This window comes from Kryptolebias marmoratus, linkage group LG18 (genome assembly GCF_001649575.2).
Source record: "Kryptolebias marmoratus isolate JLee-2015 linkage group LG18, ASM164957v2, whole genome shotgun sequence".
In the NCBI taxonomy this organism is placed as follows: Eukaryota; Metazoa; Chordata; class Actinopteri; order Cyprinodontiformes; family Rivulidae; genus Kryptolebias; species Kryptolebias marmoratus.
In genome coordinates this window covers 18,203,104-18,215,880 of record NC_051447.1, presented here as the reverse complement: position 1 = coordinate 18,215,880, position 12,777 = coordinate 18,203,104, and the positions used below count along the sequence as shown (strand labels likewise).

The 12,777-nt window shown below is 40.3% G+C and overlaps 1 protein-coding gene across 8 annotated transcripts in view; it reads right to left on the bottom strand.

Annotated features, from left to right (window-relative positions):
* Nucleotides 1-12,777, bottom strand: part of LOC108244055 (lymphoid-restricted membrane protein) — a 54,172-nt gene that overhangs the window by 24,142 nt on the left and 17,253 nt on the right. For all 8 annotated transcript variants that reach the window (XM_037981229.1, XM_037981230.1, XM_025009015.2 and 5 more), the window contains exons 15-20: nt 11,397-11,534; nt 10,711-10,806; nt 9,071-9,222; nt 6,857-6,965; nt 2,831-3,083; nt 581-633 (exon numbers count right to left, since the gene is read on the bottom strand). In XM_037981229.1, the coding sequence (XP_037837157.1) occupies nt 581-633; nt 2,831-3,083; nt 6,857-6,965; nt 9,071-9,222; nt 10,711-10,806; nt 11,397-11,534 (801 nt within the window). The remainder of the gene's footprint in view (nt 1-580; nt 634-2,830; nt 3,084-6,856; nt 6,966-9,070; nt 9,223-10,710; nt 10,807-11,396; nt 11,535-12,777) is intronic.

The following is a 12,777-nucleotide window of genomic DNA, read 5'->3' as shown; positions in this document are numbered from 1 at the left end:
TTAGATTCTGTATATTACAGTTTTTAATGTTTCAAAACAAATTTATTGTACTGTTTGCATCATTGCGTACTTTACATTCTGGTCTCTTGGCGTTCCTTAAGTTCGACGAAGCATTTGAGCTGAAAAAGAGAAAATAAACCAATAATAACTGTTGAGATTTAAGAGAATCAACTTAACTGACAGATACGTTTTTTCCCTTTCATCCTTCCTGGTTAAATTAAAATAGAGTTAACTGAATTGGTTTTATTAAATCTATAGGAATATATGATAAATTCAGATATGAAATGACGATTTTGTAAAAAAACGGTTTAGGAATTATCAATTTGTCCCAAGCAAAGGTTCAAAACGGAACTGTTTAATATATAATGATAAGTTTGTTAGTAAAATAGGCTTCAGGGGATTGAAATCAAAGCTTATTTGGCTAAAAACAACTTATAATAAACCTGGAATTTTGTCACGAAGTGGAATTGTTTGAGCACAGGGCGCTGCAGAAACTCAACCATGAGGAACACCTCCTGTATATGCAACTTATCCTAATACAGTTTCTCCTTTCTTTAATTATTTTTCAAAGTTAAGTCACCTGTGAAGCTGCAGAGTCGGGCTCTGGGTCTGGTTCTGTGCTGGGTGCAGAGTCTGTAACAGCAGAAAAAACAAGAAAAATGTCAAAATTAGGCACAAATGAGGGAATCCTGAGAAGCTAAAAGGGAAAAAAACGGAAGCCTCGACTAATTAACTCGTGGTTAACGGCCACAAGAACGCACCTATTACCATAAAGAGTAAAACTGTCCATTATGCAAGGCCTTCAGCAAAAGGACAGAGGGGTTAAAATACCATGCATGGCTAAAGTGGCAACAAGGACCAGATTCTCTGCCTGGTAGCCATTCATGCAGGCAGAGGAATGGGGATTACTGAGCTCGTTCACCTGGCCTTAGAAGGAACTCCGGGAAAGACAAGAATTTTCAGACTGTTGACACACTCACACACACTTTCTCCTTCTCTCATACACACACACACACACAAAGTGAAGTAGTTCAGGGCCGCAACGACCATAGAAGGCAGGGGTCGACATCCGAACGCGTCCGTGCAGCGGTGGTGTGAGCGAGGCAGCAGGAACCCACAGCTCCCATAGATTACCCAGGTTTAATCCACCGTCACGCGTGAACGGAAACAAGATTCCGTCAACCTCTGCTTCCTGTGCAACTTTAATTTTGAGGTTTTGTGTAAAGCCAGGTTCACGCTTGTGCAATTTCAGCCACTGTGGACAAAATATTTGATCTCAAAATCTATAATTCAGTCTTGTACAGGACCTGCGACGTGCTCTCCAGCAGGAGAGCTAATCTAGCTGCTGTTGTTGCCATTTTTTAATGGGTTTTTTTTTCGGTTTTGAGTGTTCCCCTCTCTCCTTGTGAGCAGGAGTCTGGTCACGCCTGCAAGTCGGATGTGTCCAATGATGCATTAGCACAGGGGTGGGCAATCCTGGTCCTCGTGAGCCACCATCCTGCAGGTTTTCCTTGTTTCTCTGCTCCAACACACCTGATTCATGGTTAAATCACCTCTTCATGTTCTGCAGAAGCCTGATAATCACCCATTGATTTAAATCAGCTGTGTTGGAGCAGAGGAACAAGTAAAACATGCAGGATGGTGGCTCACGAGGACCAGGATTTCCCACCCGTGCATTAGCGTATCACTTTGTTCGATACACATTTAATATGTTAATGTTAAACTTTAGACATAAATGTCCTGAGGAGGTCGGGACACAGAGCGGGTGATGGGACGATGATGTATCCGCTTTGGCATCTCAACTGGCTGCAGCGAATTTATAATCTGTACAGATTTTTATTGATTTATTACATGCCATCGGGAGGCGCCTCCCTCAGATAATGCTAGGGAAAATGCTAAGCTAAAAGTAGCACACAAACAGCTAAAAGCTTAAAGTATCAAAATGCTCCTGAAGCAGCAAAACGGTAGCTCAAAGGGTAAAAAAATAGCTTAGGAAGACAAAAAAAAGCAAGTATGCTGAAGCAGATTTCAAAGAGATTCAAGTTTTTGAAGGAACTGAAGAAATCTTAATATAATTCTGTGGGGAAAATATATTTTTGTCAATAAAATTCAAATTTTTGAAAAGTATACAAGATTATTTCCAAGGACGATCAGGCTTTGGTGAAGGGTTAAAGCTGAGACAAAGCAGCAGGTTAGGTTACTGAAATGCTGCTTTTTAACATCCGACGTTCTCTGAGAACCACTTTGTTTGACCTTTAATTAGAGTCTGAATTTAATGGAAGTGCGTAAATACCAATTTGTAAATAAATAAATCGCACAGTTCAGCATTAATTTAATTTTTACAAAAAACAGGGACGGTCTGCCGTCAAGGTTTTATTACATCAAGGTTGCACAGTGTGACATGTCCAAGTTTAAGCTTTTTAAAAGAAAAACCACAGCGTGAACCGGCTTTAACAGACAGATCTGTCTGGTTTGAAAGCAGTGGATATCCTGAGCATCAATAAATCTGAATCCACATCCAATAAAAGCAGAGAAATCTGCAGTTGGAAAAAAGACATTTAGCTTAAGTTACAATTACACGCAGGACATGATACGGGGTATTTTAAAATCTATGTCCAAGCAGGAAGTGTTAGCTCACCGTCTTTGTTTTTAAAGAGTCGATGTCGCCAAGTTTTACTCAAATCAAGACGACAAAACAAGCATGGGTGACTTTTATGTTTGGCTTTAAAAAGTTAGTTTGCTCTGAAAACAACGGTGCATTCTAGATATTTAAATACTGATGGGTATCATGACTTCCCCTGAAAAACAATAAATCAATGACCCGGCTCACCTCGCCCTCCTTCCACGGAGACAGCGGAGAGAGGAGTAGACGCCTTCCTCGCGTCGTCTCCTCCTGTTGTATCCACCACCGTCCACCTCTCCTCGCCATCCTCCTCTTCACCTTTACCTGTTAACTTGTCGCTCTTCGCCTCAGGCCTGCAGTCTCTTTGCTCATCCTGCGCCCAGCAGTTCCTCTCTGCTTCTTCATGCTTCAAGAAGTCCTGGAGAGAAAACTCCTCTTCCCAGTCCAACTCAACTCCGGGCTAAAGAAATATATTTTTAAAAAAAAGAAGATATCTCACTGTTCAAACTACAAATGGAGGTACCACACTTCAGCTTCCTGTGGAAAGGTTACGAACAAGAAATATCTTACCTGTTGTAGATAGCGTTAATTAATGTAATTCTGGCTGGATTTAGCTAACAGCTAGCTGGACCAAGACCAAAGTGGGTTGATGCCATCTTAAGACGACAACTGTCTCAAAGATGTCACAGCGGTTCATGCTAACACCGTTTTATAGACTTTCACCTTGCCTTGCTCTCAGTTATTTAGTTGTTTTATAGCCATTTGCAAGCACAATAGCAGGAACAGCTGCTAGCTATAGCACAATTTTGTGCAACAAAAGTAATGAACGGCTATGAACTTTTGAAGACTGGAGTCTTTTTAAGACGACAGCTCTGGTCTTGGCATGAATCAAACCATTTCTTTCCAAACTGAGGTCATTCTAAAAGCTGTCTGCAACAGGTAAGATATCAACTGTTCATAAGTCTTCCACAAAACCCCACTTCAAAAGATTTGAGCCATCTCTTTAAAGCCTAACCCAACAAACTCAAAAGAATCGTTGCATTTAGGGTAGTTGTTTCCATAGAAATCTATGGGTATTTGCAGGCTAGCTATATTTTCGGTGTAGCCTGGGTCACTTCTGAGAGGATCATCACACCAATTTTTATGCCAGATATGAAACTGACGCAGGTATGATGGTTTATAAAACAGAAAATTCAAAACAGAATAAAAAAAACAAAGCAAATGGACTTCTATTCTGTAGCTGAAAAGTCTAATAAAACAGCATTTGTATGATTCACTTTGAAATTTTATGGACTGGAGCAGTTTAAAGATGTGAATGCGGTCAGATTTAAACTATTTATCCAAACTGAGGTCTTTAAAAGTAAAGACATGATCATTACCCTTTCACAGAAGCTGAATTAAAAAATCTGAGCTATCACTTTAATAAAGCTGTTAACATTACACATATTTGTGTTCTAACATATACAGGCTTTCAATATTTAAAATGGTCTTTACTGCAAACAAACTGCTGAATTACTGGAATATTATACTTTTGCAGACATTTTTTTCCCCAGAGGTTGGTTTGAGGAACGCGTTGGAAGAATTCAGGGTTCGGTGGCTTGCTCAAGGGCGCCTCAATATGCATCAGCTGGAAGTTGAAACCAGCAGCCTTCAAACTGAAGCACATCCACTCAGGTTTCACAGTCGGAGCTGCACGGCTGGTGACGGACAACCCGTTCTCCGTACATGGAGCCACTATCCTTTTTTTTTCCTGCAACAATGATGGCGTGCGGTTCAAGTACGCCCGAGTGCGTTCTGAGTTTTGGAAAGTGTGCACCGCGCGGCCTCATCTGATGCTGCACGCGCGTGTGTGGGCGGATACGTCCACTCCTGCCGCCAACTCGCTCTCCGCTCTTTTCTACTTCGTGTGTCTGAACGCAACAACGAGCTGCACCACAGATTAGATATTCAAAAACATTAAATGTCTAAAACTGGTGAAAGGTTTTATTTCACTAAACCCTGAAACAAAATCAAAATTCAAACTTTGAAGAAATCACATTTTCTGCTGAAATACAACGAGAACACCGAGTTCTGAAAGCTGTTAAAGCCGAACAAACCAGAACACGAGCTAAAAGCTAAAAGAAGTACAAAGCTAACTAAAAGCCAAAAGTTGCAAAATGCTAGCGAAAACCTAAAAGTAGCAAAAGGTTAGCTAAATGCAGGAAAATGCTAGTTAAAGTAGCAAAAGGGTAGCTAGAATTCAAAAGTAGCAAAATGGTTCCTAGAAGCAACAAAACACAAGCTGAAAGCTAAAAGATAAAAGATGTCAAAAGCTAAATAAAAGCCAAAAGTAGCATAATGGTAGCCAAAACCTAAAAGTAGCAAAAGTCTAGTAAAAAGTAGCAAAATGCTAACTAAAAGTAGCAAAAGACTGGCTAAAATTCACAAGTAGCAAAATGGTTCCTAGAAGCAATAAAACACAAGCTGTAAGCTAAAAGATGTCAAAAGCTAAATAAAAGCCAAAAGTAGCAAAATGGTAGCCAAAACCTAAAAGTAGCAAAAGGCTAGCAAAAAGTAGAAAAATGCAAGCTAAAAGTTGCAAAAGGCTAGTTAAAAGTTGAAAAAGGTAGCTAAAAGCTAAAAGTAGCAAAATGCTAGCTAAAACTTAAATGTACCAAAAAAGCTAGCTAGAATTCAAGAGTAGCAAAATGGTTCCTAGAAACAACAAAACACTAGCTAAAAGCTAAAAGAAGTCAAAAGCTAACTAAAAGCCAAAAGTAGCAAAAGTCTAGTAAAAAGTAGCAAAATGCTAACTAAAAGTAGCAAAAGGCTGGCTAAAATTCATAAGTAAAATGGTCCCTAGAAGCAAAAAAAAGAAAAAGAAAAAAAAACATGAGCTAAAAGAAGTCAAAAGCTAAATAAAAGCCAAAAGTAGCAAAATGGTAGCCAAAACCTAAAAGTAGCAAAAGTCTAGTAAAAAGTAGCAAAATGCTAACTAAAAGTAGCAAAAGACTGGCTAAAATTCACAAGTAGCAAAATGGTTCCTAGAAGCAATAAAACACAAGCTGTAAGCTAAAAGATGTCAAAAGCTAAATAAAAGCCAAAAGTAGCAAAATGGTAGCCAAAACCTAAAAGTAGCAAAAGGCTAGCAAAAAGTAGAAAAATGCAAGCTAAAAGTTGCAAAAGGCTAGTTAAAAGTTGAAAAAGGTAGCTAAAAGCTAAAAGTAGCAAAATGCTAGCTAAAACTTAAATGTACCAAAAAAGCTAGCTAGAATTCAAGAGTAGCAAAATGGTTCCTAGAAACAACAAAACACTAGCTAAAAGCTAAAAGAAGTCAAAAGCTAACTAAAAGCCAAAAGTAGCAAAAGTCTAGTAAAAAGTAGCAAAATGCTAACTAAAAGTAGCAAAAGGCTGGCTAAAATTCATAAGTAAAATGGTCCCTAGAAGCAAAAAAAAGAAAAAGAAAAAAAAACATGAGCTAAAAGAAGTCAAAAGCTAAATAAAAGCCAAAAGTAGCAAAATGGTAGCCAAAACCTAAAAGTAGCAAAATGCTTGCAAAAAGTATGAAAATGCTAGCTAAAAGTTGCAAAATGTAGCTAAAAGGTAAAAGGAGCAAAATGCCAGCTAAAACTTAAAAGTAGCAAAAGGCTCACTAGAATTCAAAAGTAGCAAAATGGTTCCTAGAAGCAACAAAACACAGGCTGAAAGCTAAAAGATGTCAGAAGCTAGCTAAAGGCCAAACGTAGCAAAATGCTAGCAAAAACCTGAAGGTAGCGAAAGGCTGGCTAAAATTTTAAAGTTGCAAAATTGTTTCTAGAAGCAAAACATGGCTAGCTAAAAGCCAAAAGTGGCAAAAAGGCTGACTAAAAGTAGCAAAGAGCTAGCTAAAAGCTAAAGTAGCAAAAGTTCAGCTAAAAGTAAAAGTAGCAGAAAAGTAGCTGAAAATAAAGCTGGTTTACTGAAGTAGATGTTGGGAGAATGTTTTTGACAGGACTGAAGAAATCTTTATGTATTTCTATGGGAAAATATTTTTAAATAAAGTTAAAAGTTTTAAAAAACAAAAGTTAATACATGTCCTGAATGAGCCGAACGTCTGATGAAGGCGTGGCTTAAATAGCACAAAGTTTGCAAAAATTGTACGAAAAATTAAAACTAAATATTGTGAATGCTCAATAAATGTAATTTTCAGAGGAAGTTTGTTCAGTTTCTGATTTGTTTTTAAGCCTGATCATTCCTGCCCCCCCGCCCTCACACCTCCTCCTCGGCTGCAGTTTGGCATGAGGCCTCTCGGCTGTCCTGAGACGTCTTTAGCTGCTCGAGCTCCTCACACAGCTGCCGCTTCGGGTTCTCCTTCTCCTGCAGCCTGCAACACAAAACCCCCTCAGTGCCTGTGGACAATCAGCCGAGTCAAACGTGCACAGGTGCCCTCGGAGACAGCGGACATACTGTACCCAGTCCGCAGGCCCATGCAGTGTCCCATTCCGTTGCCCAGGGTGACCACCGCCAGTTCTCCGACTGGCCCCAAACTGGTGTGGTCACTTCAGTTTTTAAGATCCAGCCCTTAACCTTACCCTACACAAACCCTGAAATACCTCTTATCTGAAAAACCATCATCTTGGCACGGCTTTGCGGTCCAACTCAGCAGCAAACCGTACCCGCCACCGGACAACCTGCCCACTTTCCCTCTCTGCTGAGATTCTGCACCGGTGCAGCCCTTTTTTATACATCTGAAGGGGATGGCCGTCTCTATGAACACACAGCCAAACAGAGACACGAGCAGCACAAGGCAAATCCATCCACACACACACACACACACACTCAGAAACCCAGGAATGGTTCAGACCCAAACTTAGTGAGGCAGGCCTTTTGGGTTCAATGAGGTCAGAATAACTGACGGGTCTTTCTCCTCCGTCCGGCCAACTGAGACAAAGCACAAGCAAACGGAGACCCTCATTTCAGGAAGTTGCTTATGAACATTACTAAAGTTTAAAAAAATATATAGAACCCGAATTTAGGAGTTTGTATATTAATTTAGGACTATACAGCGCTTAAAATCTGGGCACCCAATCAAGCTCACATAAACATTTAAATCAGCTGAGCTAAACTTGTGAGCTCATTACATCTTTACTTTTGTGTATTTGTAAACATAAAGCAGCTTCTAAGAAGCTGAGAATGTCAGGGATTTATTACTTAAGAAATCTAAGGTCTAGAATTCCTTAAAGAAAAGCATCTCGGCAGAGTTTTAAACCAAGATCGTCTTATTTAGAGAAAAGACAGCGATGTCGTGCTACACTGCGAGATGTGCTGGTGCTCAGAGGATGACTCTCAGCTGCTGACGCGTCAAACTTTCAGCCTAATATTTGTAAATCTGACTGAGTCTATTTCTGTGTCTGCTAAGGTCTATCAGCTGTGGCAGCCATCTTTAATTGGATTTACTCCAAAAGTTAATCAGTTGTCCATCCAATTAACAGTTTAAGTTTTATTATAAATCAGTCTACTGGGTTTATGAGATATTTTGTGTCCTCTGTCCTCCATGTCCTCTCTAACTGCATCCATATATGTCCTCTTTGTCTCTAACATCCTTCTGTCCCTCCTCTGAACATGTCCAAACCGTCTCAGTCTGTCCTCTCTAACTTTATCTCCCAGTCCTTCAACCTGTGCTGGACCTCTGATGACCTCATTCCTAACACTGTCCATCCTCGTCCCTCCCAAGGAGAACCTCAACATCTTCAGCTCTGACACTTCCTGTTCTGTCTCCAAACCAACATGGCTGCTCTTACCGCTGTCTGTAAACCTTTCATTTGACCTTTGCTGCCACCCTTTTGTCACAAATCCCTCCTGAAACTTTCCTCCATCCGCTCCCCGTCCTCCTGGACAGTGGACCCTAAGTCCTTAAAGTCCTGCACCTCTGTGACCTCTGACCTTGTAGCCTCACTGTTTCACCTGTTCCCTGTTCTCACCACAGATCATGATGTCCTCTGCAAACATCAGTCCTGTCCTCATCTGTTAGTCTGTCCATCACCAGAGCAAACAGGAAGTGGCTCAGAGCCCATCCTTGATGGACTCTACCTCCACCTTGAAGCCATCCGTCACTAATGCATTGCACGCGTTTGTGTTTTGTAAGGTCAGTTGGCTGTGGTGGCCATCTTGAATTGGGTTGGCCTCAAAATTGATCATTTTTGAAAGGTAGATCCCAAGATTAATTACAGAAAGTTTCATTAAAATTCATCCAGTGGCTCATGAGATACTTTGGTAACAGACAGACATCTTAGCCCCGCCTCCTGGAGCTGCATTCATCCAATGAGATCACTGCTTTATGGAGCCAGAAAAGGCTTCTTCCCACTAAATCAGCCTGTCAGTCTCCTGCTCATCTTCATCCACCCCCTCTAACCAAATCATCTAAAATCTAACAAGCCTGAGAAGCTCACAGGTTTCCACAAACAGCAGAGACGACAGAAACCCACTCACCTGACCGACAGGTGCAGGATCTCCGTGCGGGACCTCCTCATGTTACTGGCCATTTTGATCAGCTCCTTCTCCAGCGAGTCCGTGTACTGGGCCAGCTGGTCCAGGCTGCCAACCCAGTCTGCTCTCCGAGAGTCCAGCTCGGCCTGCACCCTCTGCGGGTGGACCAAAAAAAAAACAACCCAAAAGGTCAGCCTCTCACGTTGGGGTAAGAGGCCGCACGCTGATGCACGGCCTCAGAAACGTTTCAAACACATAAATGGAGCAAAAAAACCGTCAGTTTTAGCAACAGTGCACAGACTTGTACACTTTCTGTCTCATTTGGTATGTTTTCTGCTGTATGGCAGCACATGGCTAATGAATTCAGAGAGACAACAATGCAGAAGGAGGGGGAACGAGAAAAAGAGAGAGGGGAGTGGGTTGTGTTCATGGTACAACACTCTGTAACATGTCCAAGCACTGCTGTTTAGTCAGAGTTATATAAATGAGAAATAGTGGGTGGGAAGAAGAGGAAGAGCAGACAGCATGATGAAGAAAATGTGAACCATGTGAGGTAGAGAAGGCTACAGATCTCATTCTTTTATGATTCATATTAAAACAGTTCTTTGCAGACCTAAAAGTAGATTATGCAGAATATAAAAACACAAATGTTCAGCACTGATATTTTTTTAATTTTTGGCCAATATGCATTTTTTATTTCAATGTACGAAACGACCACAAACTAGAAAAAAAAGACCATTTCTGCAAAAATGCAATGTGAATATTGAGTGCTAAATGACTTTGCTGACATTTAAAGGGAAACTGAGAAGAAAGGAAGCTGAAAAGAGCAGAACAAAAGTAGCAAAAAGCTATACTAATTTGAACATCTGAAGTTTGATATTTGTTTGATTACTGTTGATATTTGGTGAAGGAGTCAGTAGTGACCTGAATAATAGCTGAACTGAAGCATTTAAAGGAGAAGAAGCAACGGCAGCAAAGAAAAAGCTGAAAAAAAGAAATAAGGAGCAAAAGGTAAACAGACAATGAAGCATAAAGAGACAGAAATGTAGCATAAGAAGACAAAAACGACTCAGTTTCAGTACCCTGCGTCCACACTGCATTTTTGCAGAAAATTTAATTAAATAAATGTATATTTAACAACTCTTAAAGGAACTTGTGCACTTGTAAATGTGTAGGGCAGCATGAGGGGTACAGCTGATTGTAGATGTTGCTGCATCTTTAATTTCCTAATTGGTAATTGTCAATATTGACCAATCAAAACTGGCCTTAAAACCTAAATGTAATTCTTTTTAGTCATGAGCATCCTGCTCAGAAAATAAAGCTCCAGACTGCAGAACTCTTTTTACCAAAAACATGCCATTACGACACCTTCCTACATCGCTGAAGTGTGCAGAAATGTGAAAGTGTTTATTGTTCTTTATTATCTCACCACAGTAAATTGGGAAATACCGAGAAATGTCACTGATTTATCGCTGCCTGTTTGCTGCAATCAGCCTGTTACCAAACTTTGCTGCTCAGCTGCTGCTTGTGGCAAAAACAGGAAGAAAAAGTCGGTTCATCACTTTATCTTTAACGTCCGACAGACTGCAAACGTACATGAATATCGTCTCTAGTGTTGGGATATGAAGAAGTGTGTATCAGACCTGAAGACGAGCGTCAGCGTTGTCGTCCGGCTGTGCGTCCAAAAGGTCCTTAACTGAGTTTAAGACAGAGCCGGCTTCTTCTGTTAAATCCCTTTTCTGGAAAAGAAGAAGAAAGTGAGCATACTGTTAAAGACAAATACTTAAAAGACAGATAATAAAGTGTAAAATGAAAGGAAGCACATCGTCTGCAGGCTTTCATTCAAAACTTTTAGCTGAAGATAATCTTACGGTGAGAAATGACAAAGTTACAGTCGATTCAGTCAATCTGTCAGCAGTTGTGTTGTGAATGACTCAGCTAATAAAACGCCAAATTTTAGCTGAATATCTGTAAAACTGTTAGATTTATAGCCATTTTTATGTTTGCTAAAGCTGCGTAGATTTGGCGACCATCTTGAATGGGACTGACTTTAAAAGTCCACCAAAGATAACTTTGTGAGAGGTCCATTAAAATCATTAATTTGTGAGATATTTCGCTAAAACTACTGACAAATGAACAAACTTGTCAGGCAGCATGCACGTGTTACATGGTAATGTAGACAAACAACAGAAGAAAAGTCTCGATTGCATGTCAGTTCTCTCAAGATTGAGGAAAATGTAGCGTGAAAATCCACAACCGCTGCAGGTAAGCTAAAAAAGTTCCTAAATGCAATAACTATTTGAGCTTAACGACTGGTGTTTTGGATTACCAGTTTGTTGAGGAGGCTTTCGAAATCCAGAGCCACGTGTTCAGAGTTGGGTCCCTGCAGCATCAGCAACACATCCCTGTCCAGCGTCTCATCCAGCGGTGAGGCCACATTCAACAAATGGTCAACTCCGTGGGCAGCCTGGAGGCGAGAGCAACGGTTTTACATCTTCTGCTGCTGCACACGGAAAAAACGATGCTTTACGGCAGGAAACGTTTAAGAAGTGGAGCTCGCTTTAGATTCTGCAAACGAATGACACAGAATAACAGGTTACGTTTTGTGTGAATGGGTTTTTATATTTACAATACTTAAAACATCATGTTTAATGGCTAAACTGAAAATAATATCCAAAAACACCCTTCCAAAAAAAAAAAAAAAATCTTTGAAAGAGCTCCAGACAGCTTGAAAGACGATTGCTGGAGGCCACTTTAAAGTATTAAAGGAAGCATAATGTAAGGAAATGAGACACGGATCCAGATTGTTTAGGAGTATTTTATAATCTGCCATCTTAAAAAACAGACCTAAGATTTTTAGCAGCTTTGAACTCTGTCAAGAACTCAAAAATGGCTATTAAAACCCAGAAAACCAAAAAAAAGGAGAATAAATCTAGGCAGTTTTCACAGAATGACATCAGAGATGTTCAGGAGAAGTTTGCATCTGTTTCATGGCTGCTTATGTGATGTTCACTCAGAGCAAAATACCATGAAGAAGCAGCAGCTTGTGATGTAAAATTGTACAGCATGCAAATCATTCTGTTTCCTCGCGAGCGGGTCAAGAACGGAGGCTTTATTTGTGCTGACATTAATCTATTCGGCTGTTTGGACAGCAGTAACGAGTGGAAAAGCAACCTGCAAAAGGTAGAAGAAGAGGATTGTATAAATAAGAGACCAAGGAAACTGTCTTGCTGCAACGAGCCCGCCCTACGTTACGCCACCACAGCACACATTTACTGAAGGCAGAGCCATCCCCGAGCAGAGTTTCAGATCAGAATGGGACATTTCCTCGTGTCGACATCGCCTTTAAAAAAAACACAGGGAGGTCACCTCGCTGTCTCAGAAGAGAAGAGACTAATCAATCCCTCCAGGATTTCCCAGGCATTTTTTGTGATTGTTGCAGCTAAAAAGCCTGATTTCGCGGGGCATTTTCCTAAAAGTTGCCATTTTTTTTACTAAAATCAATAAAAAACCATAACTTTTAATACATAAATCAAAAATACTTCCTAGTTTTGTAAGATAATTCCCAACAAACATTGACATTCTCAAAAGGTGCTTTATTTGAGAACTTTGATAGCTTCTAAACTGACATTCATGAGCATTTCTGGATTGTCCCTGGTCTGCAGCTCTCCTCACATGTTTTGCAGACACAAAGTGTTTGTCGATGCGTT